At 32.7% G+C, this 19,827-nt stretch overlaps 2 protein-coding genes across 3 annotated transcripts; one reads left to right on the top strand and one right to left on the bottom strand.

Annotated features, from left to right (window-relative positions):
* The first annotated feature begins 61 nt into the window (after positions 1-61).
* Positions 62-3,909, top strand: LOC140436261 (uncharacterized). Its single transcript, XM_072524962.1, has 4 exons — positions 62-450; positions 1,133-1,257; positions 1,314-1,384; positions 3,663-3,909. Exons 1-4 carry the CDS (start codon positions 187-189, stop codon positions 3,821-3,823), a joined length of 621 nt encoding a protein of 206 aa, XP_072381063.1. The 5' UTR covers positions 62-186; the 3' UTR covers positions 3,824-3,909.
* A 2,563-nt stretch (positions 3,910-6,472) lies between these two features.
* Positions 6,473-19,367, bottom strand: LOC140436260 (uncharacterized). Of its 2 annotated transcripts, none has more exons than XR_011950272.1 (3): positions 14,639-14,781; positions 9,992-10,174; positions 6,473-6,699 (listed from the first exon to the last, which is right to left on the bottom strand). XR_011950272.1 is itself a non-coding variant. In XM_072524961.1 (3 exons), exons 1-3 carry the CDS (start codon positions 19,244-19,246, stop codon positions 6,563-6,565), a joined length of 342 nt encoding a protein of 113 aa, XP_072381062.1. In that variant the 5' UTR covers positions 19,247-19,367; the 3' UTR covers positions 6,473-6,562. The 2 variants fall into 2 exon arrangements, 1 of the variants encoding a protein (XP_072381062.1); XM_072524961.1 differs by lacking the exon at positions 14,639-14,781 and adding an exon at positions 19,225-19,367.
* Between the last annotated feature and the right edge of the window lie 460 nt (positions 19,368-19,827).

The following is a 19,827-nucleotide window of genomic DNA, read 5'->3' as shown; positions in this document are numbered from 1 at the left end:
ATTAATTACCAAAATACTGAACACGCCTTACCTTACAACTCTAATGACATTGACATGCTCCGTTACTTTGGTTTGAAAAAAGTGTTTAAAAACTAAAAACAAATCATATATCTAAAATATACTACAAAAAGTAAACAGTTGTTATAATTATGATAAAAAGAAAAATTAAAAAATAATAATATCACCATGGCTGTAGTAACGGTAGATGAAATAAAAGAAGTTATATCATCCATAAGCAATGAAACTCAAAACAATATAAATTTTTTAAAAGAAAGTGCTTTATATCAATTAAACTTATCTAAAAATATCGATGCAAAAACTCTTGATTTAAAATCAACTAGTTTAGAACATTTTAAGAATCTTAATGATGGTATAACAGCGAATGTCAATAGAATAAAGGAAATTTCAAAGAATAATAAAAGTTATGTTGCAAAGTCACAGACAAATGCAGTAGGTACTTTATATAACTAGCTAGTTATATCTGACAGTTTAGTGATTATGTAGTTTATTTTATATCTGTATAATTATTTAGCTGTACAGTAAACTGATCTCATATTCCTATTTTCTGTTTTTTCCCTTTTCTGCTTGGCAGAATTAAAAAAAACAACTTTTTATATCATTTTCACTGTATTCAATTGTTTTCAGACTTTTTTGTTTATGTCTGTTTCCCTTAACATATTTTCTCAGCATTAATTTTACTTCTTTATACTTTTGTGTTTGGTTATTTACTGTCAGTTAAAGATTATGTGCTCTAATTTTCACTATTTCTGTTACAGTTTTAAGTATTGTTCATCAAACAATATTATTATTTACCTTTACATACCTCTTTATATTCTTTAGTAAATATTTTATTTCGCCGCAAGTGTTTATTGGATTGTTTTGCCACAAGTGTTTCCTGGTGATAAACTCTAACACTGTGGAAACGAGCTGCATCTTGTGTTATCGGGGTAGAGTTGCATTCTCTAAGAAATGCATGCTAAGGCAAAAAAATGTAACATTTCAATGGACTTATATTCATATTTAAGCAATATTGTTACTTTGTATGCAACTGATAGATTGTTTATGTGTAATTTAGATCATTTTTTATATTTTTTTAAGAATATTTTATAATACTTATTAATTTCATTTTTAGAATGATCTAAACACAAAAAATAATGAATTGCAGATGAAGTGCGCAGATATCCAAAAAGAAATAAATGCACTTGAATATAAAATATCTCATGTGAAAGCAAAAGAAAAGCATTTCCAGAAGAGAAGGTTAGCTTGTGAAGAATGTTTATAAAGTTTTCTATATTTAATTAATCTATTTTTAGGGATAAGATTTTGGTATTTAAACTTCTTACCAATACACATTTTTGTTATGATACGAAAAATATTAGGGGCTGTATCCTTTTTTATACTCATGAAAAATAAATTAGATATGTAATTATATAAATATACAGAGTGTGGCAGATAAACAGCCAATTAGAAATATTTCGAGAACTAAAGGTAACTGAATTATGAAAATTGGAATGAAGGGGTTTTGAAGGGTGATCTATTTAATGAAAATATTTTCGTATATTTGCTACCTCCTGTTATACCGGAAGTTGCCTATAACTTCGTTTTTTTAATGGGACACCCTGTATATTTTTTAATTTTAGAAATATTCACGTTATTTTGAACATTTTTTGTTAATACTTCCCTATATCTATTGTGAACCGTTTTTGAGTTATAATAGTTTTTATTTGAAAATTACAGTTTTCTACCATGTATAATAATATAAAGTTCAATATCTTCTAATGTAATTTGAAGAAAAGTTTAAATTCCTTATGAACTTATTAACCACATACAGCATTATCGTTTACCGTGTAAAGTTGCCTTTTTTATTATACAGGGTGCTGTCAAAATTGGCATAAAACCAGCATTCTAAATTTTTGCCCAAGTTATTCCTTTTTTTCAAATGCCACACCCTGTATGTGATTCATTATTTTAGAAAAATATATTTTTCACTATTGATCTGTATTAGTATTGCGTATAAGTACCTATCTCTTGCAGTTTTCGAATAAATTAACTATCTCCAAATATAGTAATCTAACGGTGACAACAGGATCTTGGTGGCCAGAAAAACGAATCTTTATTAGCTATCCGTCTATCGATAAATATTTCATCAAGCAATGTGCTGACTCCTCGAATATTGTGAGCTGGTACTTCATCTTGCTGAAACCCAACCTCGTTAGTCTCATTATTATGTAAAGCGTACAGTACTGGTACAATTACTTGCTGTAAAATTTTGCAGTAACGCTTTCCGTTTAAATTTTCGTCATAAATCATGAGAGCGACTATCTTATTATTTTTCACAGCACAAAAAACATTAAACGAAATTTTTTGTAAACTTCGATTCATCACACCAAATAATTTTTTTTGTAAAATCTTGATTTTGGCATTTCGTTAAAACCCATTCACAAAATTCTACACGTCTTACATAATCTCCAAGATGTAAATGTTGAGCTAGTGTATACGAATAAAGTGTCTAATGATCATTTTTAAAATTCTGTGAATGGTTTGAGTCGATATCTATAACAATTGCTCACATTACCGTAAAGATGAATTTGGATTAGCTGCAAAATATCGCAGGATATTTATGTCTTTATTATCGACGTGGGTCCTTTTACTTATTAACTGACCAAACGGGAAACAGTTGTTCGTTAAACATTTTACAGTTTTATGGTTTGGTCAAGGCTTCTCAGGATATCTCTCAGCAAAAAATTATATTATAGAAATTATAATTAACAGTAACAAATCATTATTTGTATATCCTAAATGAGCCATTATTATTTTGTCAAGAAAATTAGGCAAATTATTATTATAACTGTCACCCAATGGCATACATTATTATTAAACATCAAGAATAACTGATATATTTCGGATATTTGCCATTTTCAATAAGGACTTTTATTTATTTAACATTATATAATACACAATTATATTTTATGTCTACACTATTTGGTTGTTTTACATGGAATGCAAAGACGATGTCTGACTCTAAAATACATATGGCAGGTATATAATAGTTTTACTTCAAAATACGAGTGATTCAGGGTCGTATCTTAAATATCTGACAATTGTGCATTTAAAAATAACTCAATTTATTAAATTATGATACATATTGAATAGATCTTTTATATCATTTTTATTATAGATAGAATTTTGTTTTTTTTTATGTGAATCATCTCCAATATACATCTTTTGTTGTAGTTTTGCATAAAAATGTACAGATTTTAGATTTTATCCCATATTAAATACAAGAGAGAACAACCTAAAGGGTATTTGAAGCAAAAAGAATAAAAATTCGAATTAGGCATCGAGAGAGGAAAAACCATGAAAGAATTGATCAAGGACTATTAGAAAAAATGATTACAGAGTTGATAAAAGCCAACACCGATGTCTCCTAGAGACCATAAGGTGTCACTATAAAGCTGAATAAAGAAGAATTATCAGTGTCTAAAATAAATAAAATATTTATAAAGTACATTCCTAGGCATTATTGAACTGTTTATTGTCTTAATGTATGTTTGGTAGTTATTGACCAAGTAATAAATCTAGCGAGTTATTGTGTGTTAATATCAATTTACTCTTTGCAAGAATCGTTGGTATGATAAATATTTTCCTTAATAGAGTAATAGATGTTACTGGAAAGTCACCTGATGCTTTCAAAACTTTTGATTTTAATCCCCAAAAAATGGACAACAAAAAAATTATAGATAACTTATACAACAACCTCAAAGTTTGCTGCAACACTCGGAGTCCCGGAGACAAAGAAGACAAAGAGAACGAAAAACAATAATGGTACTTACATTTTGAATAATACATTTACAATACTATATGTGATTATTGATAATTTTTCAAACACTAAATATATGTTAAGAGATCTTTATTTGATTTATTTTTTGTCAGCGAATAATAAAACTTTAAAAGAAATAAGAAGTTTGTTTTTTTTGATGATCTCACTGTGGTCCTGCTCAACGTTAAATTTTTTACTCTAGAGTAAAATTAAAGAGGCCGTTCATTGCTATTCTGGGCGTAGCTAAATTCCAATGTCTTCTTCCGCCTGTATTCGTCCACTGCTGGACATAGGCCTCTTCCATTTGCTTTCATTGATTTCTACTCTTGGAAATTCTCATCCACTGCTTGCCCGCAACTTGTTTGATATCATCTGCCCACCTCTTCTGTGGTCTGCCTACTCCTCGCCTGTTTTCTCTTGGTCTCCAGTTTGTTAATCTCTGTGTCTATTTTTCCTGGTCTGGAGACCAATTTCATTTTTTACTTTGACGTCTGTGCTGTGCCACGTCCATTTTCTCTGCATCTTTTTCTTATAGAATGTGTTAACTGTATGTATGTATGTATGAATGTAAACAAAATAGTTTTTTTTGCTGAGAAAATTTGCGAGCATATCTCCCCTGTGTTTTGTACTTCCCAGTCCAAAATATCCAATATATTCGTTGTCGTTGTTATTTTCGTTCTTTCCTATTTTAGCGTTGAAATCTTCTGTAATTATTACGTAATATGTTTTCTCTAAGTTTGTGGCTCTTATAATGTCTTCATAAAGTTGTTCTACCTCTTCATCATCTGCAGAAGAAGTTGGTGCATAACAGTGGATTATTTGAATGCTGTATCTACGATTTAGTTTTATTACCAGATATATAACTCTATTAGAAATCGCTTGGAATTTAGTTACCAAGTTTTCAATTCTCATATGTACCAAAAAGCCTACGCCTCCTATACCTTGGTTATTTCTTGAATTGTATTGGTACAAAGTGTGCCCTGATTTTAGTAGAGTAGTTTCTTCGCCTTTAAGCCTTGTCTCGCATAAGCCTACTATGTCCCATTTCATGGTCTTAAGTTCTTCTTGCAACTCTTTTAGATTATCTTCTGTCCTCATCGTTCCGATGTGCATTCTGTGTGTAGGTACTAAGCGAATTCTTGCCTCCCCCAGATTCCACGAGACAGACCCTTTTCTGGGTGTGGGATTTGGCATAACATACTCCACCCACCAGGGGACTGTTTCCGTTCGTTTTAGTATTCGCCATGTCTATATAGTTGGAAGGATGAGTAGCCTTAAAACACCACGCTGGCTTGACGGGTTGGTGAGTTTTATATCAACCGCCCACTCGGGGTCAGACGCTGTTCGTAGCTGTCCATTCTGGATTAGACGCTACTGTTTTGATTCTATATTAACCCTATAATCGAGGGTTGCCACTTCCGCCATCCGCACCGTACCGAAGCTCTGCTTCTCCGCCGTGGCTGCTGTTGTGGACTTCATCCGTAACCCTGGACAAGGGATCCTAAACAATGTAAAAGTTTAAATAAAATAATGCAAAAACTATGGCAGATATTGAGATAATTCTTTTTTTATATGATAGGTCTTAAAAAGTTCTAGTGCACTAACTCTATTAATTAATAAATTGTTTAAAGAATATTTTTTTTGTTTAAAATTAAATTAGAAAAAATAAAAAAGTTACGTCACTATAGAATTTTTCGTACTTTCCAAATCTGTTTTTACTTTTAACATAAAGTGTAACTCAAAGCAGCTATTTTGTTTAAACTTTTTTAAGAAAAGCTCGAAGCTCTGCTAATAGTTATCTCTCTCGGTCAATACAGGCTGTTTTTGTTGTCGATATCTAGCTACCAGGTATATACTCTACACTCTCTCGGTAGAGTCATAAATAATGTTGAAACGAAAACGAGAATTTAGTGCTTATTAAATGGATAAAATTTATTCAGATTCAGACTATTGACAAACCAGAGTGTTTATAGTTTTTACAATGGGTATTTCATGAAGACGTTTATGTGCCCCACGAAAAAGTGGACGTCAATTGGCGAAATTGTATGTACAACAGTGGTAAGTAAATTTAATTTTTTGTTTAAATAAAAATATTTTCTGTTGATTTGTGGCATTTTTCTTCTAAATTTTTATAACAATACTATTGTTTCACTATTTGCTTATATAATAATAATGTATTATGTAGAAACATCGTAGAATTTCGTCTAATCAGCCTATACATTTTTTTTGTATTTCAATCAGAATTCTTCTCTTTTCTTCTTTACATGATCTTAATGTAATATCCAAATATTTTGCAGTAAATAGAAGAGAAGCTCATTAACAATTTTTATAATACAGGCATGGAAATAATGTTAGCTGCTGGAAAGAAGAAGAAAGTCTAGCACGAGAATGGGGTGAAGTTGATCCAGAAGGTAAAGCTGCTATTACTGTAATAACTGATGGTGCATGGGCACGAAGATCAAATAAGTCTGTATTTTCAGCCAATTTGGGTGTGGCTTGTATTATAGAAAAAAAGACTTATGGATTATGATGGATTAACGTCGTCTTTGAAGTCTTCGTTCTACCTAAGTTCTTATAGAAAATATCTTTCTTAAGACCATTATATGTAGATAAAATTATCTGTTGCTAGTTAAAAAATAATAAATATCGACATAAATATAAACATAACTTTTATTTACTTCAGGTACAGTGTAAATATGTAAATCAAATAAAAAATATCACAGAAATTATAACTAAATCTATTTACTTAGAAATAATATTATATTTATGAAATATTGTAGCAAATGTTGCTATTGTAAAAGCAAAAACAAAGAGTATAACTATCACCAACATCAAAATTGAAACTTGGAAGAATAGTGAGTACATGACATAAAACACCCCTGCAACAAAAAAAAACAAAATATAAATACATTTGTATACAGTGTGAAATTCATTTATGGAATAAAATTGTATGTGCCTTATTTTACAAAATTATAAAAAACGCTTGGACATGTTAACTTTAGATTCAAATGTTCGCTTTTCAATATATATATATATATATATATATTTATATATATATATATATATATATATATATATATATATATATATATATATATATACAGTGTAATTTACGAAAATCATTAGTTAAAGTCACACTGAGAGTGCAGTACGGATAAGATAGGAATGAGCATATTCAGATTTCACGCCTTGTTCTTGGCAGCACAAACAGGTCCAAGTAGTGGTCACGTACAAAGATTTTTACGGCGGGGCTTTATTACGAGTAAAACTACTTTTTTTGATTTTAATTTATAATGCAAATTATTGCCTTAAAGTCGGCCAAAAGGGGCATGAATTTTAATAAAAATACTTAAGTTTTATATCCTATAACTAAGTTCAGTTGTTTTTTAGTTATTGAAGTTTGAAAAGTGGCCATTTTTACACTTTGGACAGTTCTGACATCCAAACGGTTTGACTTTGCGAAGCAGTTTGCATATTCTTATTCCAACTTTTTATAAGCTATCGAAAATCTCTCCCACGTAAACTAGAATGCAACTGCGACTCGAACAAAATCGGTTTTAGTCTGATTGAAAAGCAGTTTCAGCCAGATCGCCTCGTGGGCGAATTCCCATGCTTTTGCGTTGTCAAGATCACAAAACAGTTGCCAGAGTAATCGGTTTCAGATCGTTGTGTTTAAAACAATTTCACTGTGGGCGAAGGCAGTTAAAATACTCTAAGCTTCTATAAACAAATAGATCTTAGATCTATGAAAGAATATGAGAAGCAACTGATGGCAACTGTGTTGACTTTGGAGTTAATGACACAGCCGAGATATTTGTATTTGAATGTAATAGATTTAATGAAGATAAAGCCGAAATTTATACACCGAAACAAGTAGGCATATATAGAGCGTTAGACGTCACGTCTGTCTGGATGTCTGGATCAACAGAAAGATGTTTACGCCGGTTTTATCGACTATGAGAAAGCATTCGATACTATCAAACATAACAAACTCATAGAACTATTACATCTGTACACGGAACAAATATTTCTAGAGGCACTGGAAGAGTACAACGAGGGCATCAAGATTAATGGCGTACCAATAAGTAATTTTCGATATGCAGATGATACTGTTATACTGGCCGATAACATCGAAGATTTACATATGATGCTAAATAGAGTAAATACAACTGGCAACCAATTTGGACTGAAGGTCAATAGAAAGAAAACTAAATTTATGGTGATCAGTAAAAAGAACATTCAACATATCGACCTTAATATTGAAGCCGAACGTATTGAAAGAGTACACCGATTTAAATATCTGGGATATACAGTAAATGATAAGTGGGACCCAGGCGTAGAGATTAAGATCCGAATTAAAATAGCAAGATTCAAATTCATCAAAATGAGAAAGCTCTTAAGTCACCGCGACCTAAGCATTAACCTCCGATGGCGCGTCACGAAATGCTACGTACTCTCTACGCTACCTTACGGAGTTGAAGGGTGGACGTTAACAGCAGCAACTATAAAGAAGTTAGCGGCTCTAGAAATGTGGCTGTATCGACGCATACTGAGAATACCTTGGACAGACAGAGTGACCAACACAGAGGTATTAAGACGAATGGGTAAAGAGGTGGAATTGTTAACAACTTTTAAAAGGAGGAAAGCGTCATACCTGGGCCATGTGTTCCGTAATGATAAGTACAGTCTGCTACAGCTTATCGTGGAAGGCAAGATTGAAGGTAGAAGAGGTTTGGGCAGAAAGAAGAAATCCTGGCTAAGAAACTTGGGCGAATGGTTTCCGCAAATACATGCGGCACAAAACAGAGAAACCTATCGTTTGATGGTCGCCAATCTTCGGTAGAAGACGGCACATAAAGAAGAAGAAGACGTAATGACGGTTATGGGAAGAGGAAAAAAACGATTTTAAGGATATTTTGAATGCATTAAAAAAATTATAAAAAAGAAAGAAATTCTAGAACGAGAAAGACAGCAAGGGCAAATATAAATCAAATATAAAATATAAATATATCTGGGTCACGAAATTAAGATAAGTAAGGACAATCAAACAACCGAAGTATCCAGAAGAATAATACAAGGATGGGCAGCATACGGAGCTCTTAGGAACGGTTTTAAGAGTTACATCCCAACTAATATGAAGAAAAAAGTTTTCGACCAATGCGTGCTACCGGTGATGACCTATGGTGCAAAAACATTTTCGCTCACAAAGAAAAATGCACAAAAACTAAGAGTAGCGCAGAGAAGAATGAAGCGATCAATGATAGGGGCCACACTGCGAGACAGGATTAGAAACGAAGATCTACGAGGTAAGATCAAAGTCATAGACGTCATTGAAAGAAGCTGTAACTTAAAATGGAAATGGGCTGGACACGTTGCCAGAATGAAGGACGGAAGATGGACTCGCAAACTAGTTGAATGGAGACCAAGAGCCGATACACGTAGCAGAGGAAGACCACCAACACGATGGCAAGACGACTTACAAAGGCAACAAAAAAAAAAACGGATACAGCAAGCACAACATAGAACACTTTGGAGAAAAACAGGAGAGGCCTATGTCCAGCAGTGTATTGAGAAAGGCTGATGATGATGATGATGATAAAATATAAACATATAGATAAATAAAAAATGGAAAAGAGATATGACAAGCCGTGCGCATTATTAAACGGTCTGGAAAGATGGACCACGCGGTTGTCGCGCTTAAGCCGAGAGAGGTTTTATATAGTAGGTGGGTAAAAACGAATACATTTAATTGATGATAACGAACATAGACTTTACATCCGCTCGTCGGTCAAAGTATATTAAGGTATTATAATCTAAACAAATACTTTTTAATTTTTATTTTACGTAAGTAGGTATTATTAACTATTGCATACATTATTGTTTATGTTAAAACTGTGACGTGTAAAATACTAATTTATATGCGCTTAGATAGGTGTAAAGTAAACTGAATTTTTTACTCTAAAAAAATTAAATTGTCATTGTCATTATTGTATATATAATTAAAGAACTTAATAATTATTTGTGATGCATTAAAAAATTAGCAAACTACTTTTTTTAAATCTACTTTAAATAAAAATTGGTCAGGACAATCATGCCTTTTGTCGGCTACAAAGAGAAAACGGACTTAAAGTGGCATAGCCAAATTTTCTTAGATTATAAAGTTATAATTACCTTTTGTAGATAAAGCATTGCTTAAATCTAGCATAATGGTAAGAGGCATTAATGCTGTAGCCGTAACGAAAGGCAACACTGTAACACAGAAACTTATGATTAACACAACGGTTGCCGTTGGACGTTCTGCGCTAAAGGCTCGTAGACCTGTTCTTAGAAGTCTGATACATCTTTGTGAAATACCTTAAACAAAAATAATTTAATTAATTCACTATTCACTAAAGTAATTCATATAGGGGAGCAAACGCTGGTTCAGACCAGATATTAGTAATAGCCAAATTAAAAATGAAAGTAATATGAACGCAAGCTCAAAGAAATACTAATAGGGGAGAGTAACCTAAAACGGGACGGTAACCTAAGATGAGACACGTAATTTGCCCGTCTATTCTGTGAGGCTACTGACATCTACCGTCCCGTGCGGAAACCTTCCTTCAGTATGAACAAGTTTTACGAATATCGGCCATCATCGATCTCGCAGTGTCCTGTGAGAAGCCGTTGCTTGTTATCGTGCCATTCGTTAAAATATTCTGGTTTATTCGAGGCGTGTTTTTACTCGGAAAATGTAAGTGCGTTTTATTTCTTTATTTGGCATAACATTAGGTACTTTATACTGTACATATTGCTATGGTTGCATGATTTTATTTTCGACTGCTGATAAGTAGGGTTATGAAATTTTTTTGTATATTCATTATTCCTAAGATGGGACAGAAAGAAGTTTCCTAAGTCGAGACGTCCCATCTTAGGTAACTTATTCTATTTTCTTCTCTTATATTTGGTATGCATTACAATAAAAATAAAACATATTTTTATAAAGTGTTATCGGTTAGTAGGGTTATTTAAAGAGTTACTATGTGAATAGTAAACAGCATTTTTTCTTGTTTCTAGATGCCCAACTTAGAAAAATACAAATATGTTAGAAAAACCAATCGCGGCAAGTGGTCTCAAACAGATATGTCGCAGGCGATTGTCAAGGTCCATAAAGGAGAGCTTTCCATCAGAGACGCGGCAGAACGTTACAATGTGCCAAAAAGTACCCTCGCAAGAAGAACGGGAAATAAAAATAAAACGGTACAGAACAGCGAAAAACATCTGGGCAGATTTCGTAGCGTTTTCAATGAACAGCAAGAACAGGAAATTATAGCATACGTTTTGGAAATGGAATCAAGATTCTTTGGAGTTTCCTATAAAGAACTTCGTCGATTAGCCTTCGATTTCGCTGCAATTAACGGCATCCCCAACAACTTCAACCAAGTGACAAGAATGGCTTCCAAAAAATGGCTCTATTGTTTCCTGTCCCGTCATTCGAACATTTCTCTTAGAAAACCAGAAGCAACGTCCTACGCAAGGGCGACGGGCTTCAACAAAAATGCTGTCTCGACATTTTTCAAAAATTTAGAAGCCATCTTTGCCAAGTATGATTTGTCTCCTGATCGAATATGGAATGTGGATGAGACAGGAGTAACAACAGTACAAAAGCTGTCTAAAGTACTAGCTCAGAAAGGTAAACGACAGGTAGGAGGGCTAACAAGTGCCGAACGAGGAGTGAACACCACACTCGTCTGTGCAATGAGTGCGACGGGAAATTTTCTAGCACCAGCATTTATTTTTGCTCGTAAGAGGATAAAACCTGAGCTTATGGATAATGCTCCCAATGGAAGTGTAGCATTTGCTCAAGATAAGGGCTGGATGGACCGCGACGTTTTTTTGAAATATTTGAAATATTTTGTGGATAATGTAAGACCTACTGCCGAAAAACCAGTCCTATTAATATTAGACGGTCATGTCTCGCACACCAAAAGCTTAGACGTAATCAATTTTGCAAGAGAAAACCATCTTATCCTTTTAAGCTTGCCTCCTCATTGCACGCACAAAATGCAGCCATTAGATGTGTCATTTTTTAAACCTTTTATGACATTCTACGACGCTGGGCTAAATAGATGGATGAAAAACCACCCTGGACGTACTTTTGGCATATATCAGGTTGCTGCAGCGGTAACTGATGCTTTTTCACAGGCAGCCTCTGTTAAAACTGCTATGAATGGTTTTAGAGCAGCTGGCATATGGCCATACAACCCCGACATATTTCAGGAATACGAATTTGCCCTAAGTAAAACGACAGAATTACCTTTGGAAGAAAACGACAGAACTGAAGCCCCTCCCCCTCTAGTTATTGAAAGTAACACCAATGAAGTGTCCATTCTGGGTAAAGATCAGTCACTAAATATCCCGAATAAGAAAAAATCAAAGGAAAACGCCGGAATCTTAAATAATCCACAACCTTCAACATCAAAAATCCAGGACGAAAGTGAAAAATCTCAGAAAAAGCATATCAGCATATTGCAGATAAGTCCTGTTCCAGTAGCCCGGAGCAGAAAAAAGAAAATGAATTCTAATAGGTCCCTACCATCAACCATTCTTACTGAGTCTCCGTATAAAAATGAACTTGAAGCGAATGAAAATACAAAAAATAAAAGTGGAAAAGGCAAAAGAAAGCTAGACTCAGAACAAAAAAAAGAGCGCGAAGAAAAGGAGTTGTGTGCAGTGTGTAAATGTATTTACGCATCTAGCAAAGAGGACTGGTATCAGTGCAAAAACTGTTGCCTTTGGGCAAATGAAACTTGTGGAATTTTAGATGAACTTTATTTCACATGTATCAACTGTTGTACTTAGTGTCCCTTTTTGAGTAACCCCATGTCCCATTTTAGGATATAGGTTGCCTAAAATGGGACATTTGCAAAGTTTTTTGCATTTTAAATTAGAAAAAAAAGTTTTGTTTTTTTACATATTATCTATGAAAATGTTTCTTGTCAATGTTATAAAGTTTCTGTTTCCATATTTTGTTTTTTCATTTGCCTTAATGATTGTTTAAAATTCGTTGGAACAAAAAAAGTGTCCTTTCTTATGTTACTCTCCCCTAAATATCTGAAATCTTGACAAGCTAAAACAGAAGCAGTAAGTAATGAATACGCAGAAGACATAGCATACAAACTAAAAACGGTCGAAACTGAAGATATAGAAACTGACTGGAACAACATAAAAAATAATAGAGGCAGTAGAGGACACAACGGGACAAAGGCAAAAGAGTGAATCAATGTTTACCAAATGGTTACAGCACTTCGCAAAATTTGCTAGCGCTACTCAAGAACAACCTATTCTTCTAATACTTGATAATCATCCATTTATTATCATTCCCGCACAAGAATGTGATAAGTACATAAAGAGTAGAAAGTATGAAAAACTCAAAGATATAGCTTAAAGATATAAACTAAGATATAGCCGAACTTTTAGGAAATGCTTCCAATAAGGTTACCTCGAGAGAGAAAGCTTTAAATGGATTCAAGAGTGCAGGAATATTGCCCATCAATCGTGATGCGTTTTGTGTGGAAGATTTTTTCCAATCAATGAAAATAATGAAGATCGTTCCAGAAAATTTACTATTTACTTACTAGGAAAACACTTTCACAAACAATATAACCCAAACATAAGACACTTTCTTCAGACCAGGACCAAATCATAAGATTCCTTCCCCACAACCTGAGACAAGTAAAATTATTCCAGAAAGATTGAACGTCTTACGTAACAGATTGTCAACAAATTCGTCCGATTCTTAATTTAGTTTCGAAGAAGTCTCTGAAGAAATTTTTGTCGATATAAACAATTGTGCAATTACAAACAGACTAAAAATGTTTATATTATCAATCTCAAAATGCTACAAATTTTACAGCGAAAAAGACAATATTCGTAAATGTTAACATTTACTTACTCCATTAAAAGCTGAGCTCGAAATTAAAAAGCAAAAATAGGAGAAAAATACAAAAGATTACAAGAAAAGTTGCAAAAAATGGGAAAACTACAGTTGAGAAGAGAAAAGAAGAAGATATAATGATAATGCCATCGGTGATGGTGCTGTTCTTGTGCAACTTGGGCCCACGCTGACAGTACTAGCGCTGAAAAAGCGTCAGTGTATATTTGTGACCCATGCTCACTGTAAAATAATGTTCAAGTATTAAAATTCGGTCGAAATTACCTGATTTTTTTCCTCTCTAAAAAGTACGTTATAAAAAATATATTTGTTTGCTTGAAAAACTACCAATTGAAAAAACTCATATTGGATAAAGTAAAAAAGCACATATCCCATGTTGGTCATCTTATTACAAAGATTACTACTTAAAATTTTTAATAGCGCTTAAGTGGTCGATATCCCCCCACTCTCCCCTACTTGGAAGTCGGTCGTGGAGGAGAATGGCTACAGACCGGAATGGAGAGGTTTACTGAGGGAGGTCAGGGCTGGAATTGGGCTAAAGAGTCATATAATGAATGAATTTTCGATCTTCGTAACCGGGATAACACTCAAATATGACAAAGTGAATGAGAATGTAAAAAGTTATATTTACATAAAAAAATTCAAAGAGTGTTGACACAGTGCCTTCATTGAAAAACAAAATTCTATGAATAAAATTGTTTTATATACTAAATGGCTTCATATTAAAAGGATTATAGCACATTACGAGAGCAATTTTGGATACACCAATTGCGTGAATATGACTTTCATTGACCTTTAGAACTTGCATTTTAGTTTTGAAAAAAGAGTATTATACTCTTTTAAAGATTTTAATCTTAAAAAAAAACAAAAAATAATAAACATACCCAAAATGGTATAAAAACTGTCACCCAATATCTCACACATGTCTTTTGGAAATTTTAAAATTCATCAAAAGATGAACATCACATCATTTAGGTAAAAACATATAAATGTACTGATGAGCATTATACATATTAAGCAGAAAGCGATAAAAGTATATGCGGTTTGATGACGACTCTTATCTAATCTACTTTAAAAAACTCGTTAAGTCATAATAAATGTGTCTCCGATTTAATATTAAAATATTTACTTATTGTTATTGTTTATTTTATTACTGCAGGGCCTGCCTATTGTAAAATATTTCAAATATTTACTATTATAGAGATACATATTCAGACGTAACTTTGATACGTTAAAAATAATTCAGTTGATTATTTGAAATAAAAACATTTGTTTTATCATTATTAAGGACCCGAAAGCTTCTTGAACTCACCTGCCGGTTTGTCTATCTTTTTGTGATAAATCTGAAACGAAACGTACTGGAGTCCAAAAAACTTTATTTTCATATAGGTAATAATAATAAAATACCTTAAGCGCTAAAGAAGAATTCACGTTAAAGATGCGCCATAAAGTTAGCAAAAATTTCAAATTCAAATTAATATCTTAGGATAAGTTTAAGAATACTAAAGATACATAGCGGTAGTCCGAAAACTTATAGAAAAAAGAAACTATCAGTAGATTAGATAAGGTTTGGAATTTATACTTGTAGTTTATGTTCATGGTACAATGAACACATTGTACCATGGTTTATGTTTGGTTGAAACTTGTAAAAATATTAAATGTCCGCTTGCCAGTTTTCTAATGATAGTACGTTATGTTCGTTCTTGCCGTCCTATTAGAGGCAAGTAAAGGATTGTTCAAAAATATGATCACTGTCGTGCAACTAGCTCACGATGTGACAGAACATAATACGACACATATCCATCATCTACTTTCTGATATCCAAACCCAACCCGAGGAGACGTAGAATCTGGCTGTTGTTCCCACGCAGTACCTTCGGAGAGTATGTTTAAAATTTTTTCGCACTGTTATTGGTGTTAGAAACTAGAATAAAAAATATAGCCAAAAAAGTGCATTTTGGGTTTTCTGTTGAAGGGAAGAGAGGAGCTGACACTACCAAAAAAAACGGGTGTGCCGGTAGAAGTTATACTTCTATACACGCGTTCGCCGTTAAAACTTTTTATACGAGTCAATCTGCACAATTATTACATATGTAATGCTATAGGTAAGAGAGAGCAGAAAGAGAAAAATAATTAGTTATACAGGTATATGGTGCATCGTTTTCTGTATATAAATATTTGACATGTAATAGGAGTATAGTAAATGAAGGATTGTATCAATATTTTAATGAAAATATATATTTTTATTTTTATATAATGTATAAAAGGAGTTAAATGCAAAAAAAAAAATTACACATACTCTGCAGTAAAATTCATTGTTTATTTTGTTATTAATATAAAAATTACAATACAATAAATACACTGCAACGTAATTCAATATAATAATACAATATAAATTAAAATGTAATAATCATAGGTATTTAAAACTGCCAATATAACTTACTTTACGAATATAAAAATAAAAAACCAACAACTCGGATTATGTCGTAAATTTTCATTTTATTTTAAAATTTATGTTTTTTGCGTATATTACATATATTTAATAAGATTAACGTGAGGTTTTTAAATATTTCAAAAATAAAAAAGGAAATTCATAATTGGGAGTCGAACTCACAACCACCAGCGTATGAACCAAACACGTAAAGGATTTGCCAATTAGACATGACACTAACGGATTTCAAAATTGACAGTTCTCGGTAACAGTGATTATTTTGAAATACAAAAGCCTAAAATAATTACAAACGTTTAATTTTAAATAATACAAAACATATCACATAAATAATAATATTATTACATATTATTTTATATATAATATTATATATATACAATGTTATATATATAATATATATAATATTAAATATATATACAAAAGGAACATTTTTATTCTCGAGAGAGGAAGAGAGAGAAAATATATCTTCTGTCTCTCTCTTACTCATTATCTTACATATATAATGGTTTCACAGATTCACTCTCATGCAAATTTCCAACGCCGACCGTGCGTATAGAAGTATATAAGAACTTAATAAGAACTATCTGAGGAAGGAAAGTGTTAGAGAGTACATAAAAAAGCTCAGAGGAACTAATCACATTACAACAGAAAGAATTCCAAAAGATTGTATCTGAGTAGTGAGTAAAGTATTAAAAACTGATCATTATAAATTAAAATGTATAATGATCAGTATAAACAGGAGTTTAAAGTGAAACTCAGTATGTTTAAGAGGATTTTTATAAACGAGTTTAATATAGGGTTAAGTCACCTCCTGCGATACTTGCAGTACGTGTTGCCTTCTCAAAGAACAAATTAAAAGTGCACCAGCACGGTCTGCTGAAAAGGTGCAGCTAATGGTTGAAAATCGAATTCATTCAAGAAGAGCAAAGGCGTTTTATGAGTACAGGAAAATGGATGTTCCTCATTCTGTTTGGGTTTTATAACTTTTGTATTACTGATCTGAAGACTCAAAACCCCATTTTCTATATTTGGACAGAGGAGCAGGCAGGAAAAGGCAGTCTGGAAATATCATTGGCTCTCTTTAACTATTTGACAGAAGCTGATTTTCAGGACTGTTCTGTACTAAGGTTGCTTAGCGATGGTTGTGTTTCTCAAAATAAACACACAAAACATCAATCCAAAAGATTTTGTTGTATTTTCCTGTACGCAGACATAGTTTTTTACCCGCTGACGGTGTTTTTGGAAGAGTAGAACAGCATTTGCTTAAAAAACCATAATTTTAATTAAACAGGAATACCATGACATCTACAGTGGTATAAGCAAGATAAAAGCACTAGGAGAAGATTGGCCACTACTTGATACTAAGAAGCTAAGTGAATACTATAAGTATATCCAATCAATTAGTGAACTGAAGAGAATTGAAATACGCTACCGGATACAAGAAGAAATTGAACACACTTGAAAGTTTTAAAAAACGATTGTGTTGGTAAGAGGCTTGAAAAACTACAGATATGAAAAAGTCTTTTGTATCTTTGAGAAAGAAAGCAAAAAAGAATCTAAAACAAATGAGACTGGAAGAAATACCGCTTCATCATGTGTTAACCAAAGAAAAGACTAAAGATGTTGATAAACTTTTGAAAAAAATGTTTGGAGAAGACTGGTCTACTTCTGATCCACGCCTTGGTTAGTACAAGAGTTTTATTTTTGATGAACCCACTACAGCAGCTGCTGGTGGATTGATGGAAGAGACCTAAAAATAATAGCTACCCTGTATTGAAATCAATCAGCGGTGCTCCGAATAGATGGAGAATATACAGATAAAGTCAAAATCTTAAGGGGAGTAAGACAGAAATGTATAATTGCTCCACAGATATTCAATCTGTACTCAGAGCACATTTGTGAAGAGTAAAAGATATTGATAAAAGCATCTCAATAAATGTAGTCAAGCTCAATAACCTGTGGTATGCAGATGATACAATAGTGTTTTCCAATACCATAGAAGGGCTGCAAAACTTAATGAACAAAATAACGGAAACAAGTAGAACATATGGACTGGATATAAACACTAGCAAAACCAACCTAATGATCATCAGCAAGAAAAACATAACTGGAGCAAATTTGTATGTGAACCAAACAAGGAACCAAATGAGAATTAAACGTGTCTCACAGTACAACTACTTGGGAACTATAATCAATGAGTCATGGGACAATATCCAAGAGATTAAATGTAACATCAAAAAAGTGCATTCTTGACTATGAGCTCTATGTTCAAGAGCCATGACCTCACCCTAGAAACAAAAATAAGGCTTCTTAAATGTTACGTGTACTCAGTGCTTCTGTACGGAGTAGAAACGTGGACATTAAAATCGGAAACTCTATCAAAACTTCAGGCTTCTGAGTTATGGTTATACAGAAGGATCCTGAAGATACCATGGACATACAAAGTCACCAATGAAGAAGTACCACGGAGGATGAACACAACCGCTGACTTAGTCAACATCGTGAAGGGCCGTAAGCTGTAGTACTAGGGACATATAATAAGAAATCAAGGCAGATATTAGCTATTCCAATGAATTTTTCTAGGTAAAATTAAAAGAAAAAGGACCCCAGGACGAAGAAGGAGCATGGTATAGAAAGACCTAAACATAGCTATTTCGTATAGCAACCAACAAAGTCATCATAGCCAGAATGATCACCAACGTCCGGAACGGACAGGCACCCTAAGAAGTTTATAAAATTACGCTATCATCACATTTATCTAACTGATCCTTTAATGCGGAGAAATACATATTCACAGCTGATATTTTATGACTTTATTTCCTGTTTAACAGGACTGTTATCGTATATTTCGGTTATCGTTAACTACGAAGAATATGAAACTATAGTTAAAAATAAAACCAAAGAACCGAATAATTATGAAAAATTGTATGGGAATTAATTATAAAGATTATCGGAAGAATATACATATTTATATGTTCACAAATGAATACCAAAACCACGCTTGACAACTTATTATACTTACTGAGAAAGGTTATCACATCCATGTTGCAAAATAAAACAAGCTTCCGTCACTTCAAGAGATTTATCGGACACTATTTTTCTATAAGGTTCTAATACTACTTGAAGTTTAATACAATTTTATCTAAGTGTTAATACATGTTAATGTTTTAGCTTATAATTAAACAATATACATTTATTTTTGTTTTCAAGGAAAAGTTTTCATTATTAATTGAAAACAATTATAAACGGAGACATTGGAATCAAGAACTTGTTTATATATTTTTTATGTATTTTGGTTCAATTAATGTTAGTCATGTATAAGTAAATGTAAAATTTAAATACATACGTACATAATTTTATTTTTGATTTGATGACAGTTTTCTAAACTCATCAAGTACACGAAGTCAAATTTTTCATGCCTCAGCGTCTCTTATTTTTTCGTCCCACTATTCAACTAGTGGTGGCAGTATCACACCCAAATGTACGAGTTCCATCCTCGACACCGACATTTTTATTTTTAAAAATTATAGGAACCGTCAATGTGCTTAGGAAGACACGTAAAGCCGTCGGTCCCAGCTACGTAAGTGGTCATTACCATCATTCAGGTGTCTGTCGTTCTTACCTG

Source organism: Diabrotica undecimpunctata, chromosome 3 (genome assembly GCF_040954645.1).
Source record: "Diabrotica undecimpunctata isolate CICGRU chromosome 3, icDiaUnde3, whole genome shotgun sequence".
NCBI lineage: Eukaryota > Metazoa > Arthropoda > Insecta > Coleoptera > Chrysomelidae > Diabrotica > Diabrotica undecimpunctata.
This window is presented reverse-complemented; position numbering and strand designations above follow the sequence as displayed.

Excerpts from the sequence above, each read along its gene's own strand:
- LOC140436261 (XM_072524962.1), top strand. The coding sequence starts at position 187 with ATGGCTGTAGTAACGGTAGATGAAATAAAAGAAGTTATATCATCCATA. Across the intron at positions 451-1,132 it reads CAAAGTCACAGACAAATGCA|AATGATCTAAACACAAAAAA; the intron begins GTAGGTACTTTA and ends TTTCATTTTTAG. Across the intron at positions 1,385-3,662 it reads TACGAAAAATATTAGGGGCT|ATGTTACTGGAAAGTCACCT; the intron begins GTATCCTTTTTT and ends ATAGAGTAATAG.
- LOC140436260 (XM_072524961.1), bottom strand. The coding sequence starts at position 19,246 with ATGGATGTGATAACCTTTCTCA. Across the intron at positions 10,175-19,224 it reads GGATGTGATAACCTTTCTCA|GTATTTCACAAAGATGTATC; the intron begins GTAAGTATAATA and ends TTTTTGTTTAAG. Across the intron at positions 6,700-9,991 it reads CAATGCTTTATCTACAAAAG|GGGTGTTTTATGTCATGTAC; the intron begins GTAATTATAACT and ends TTTTTGTTGCAG.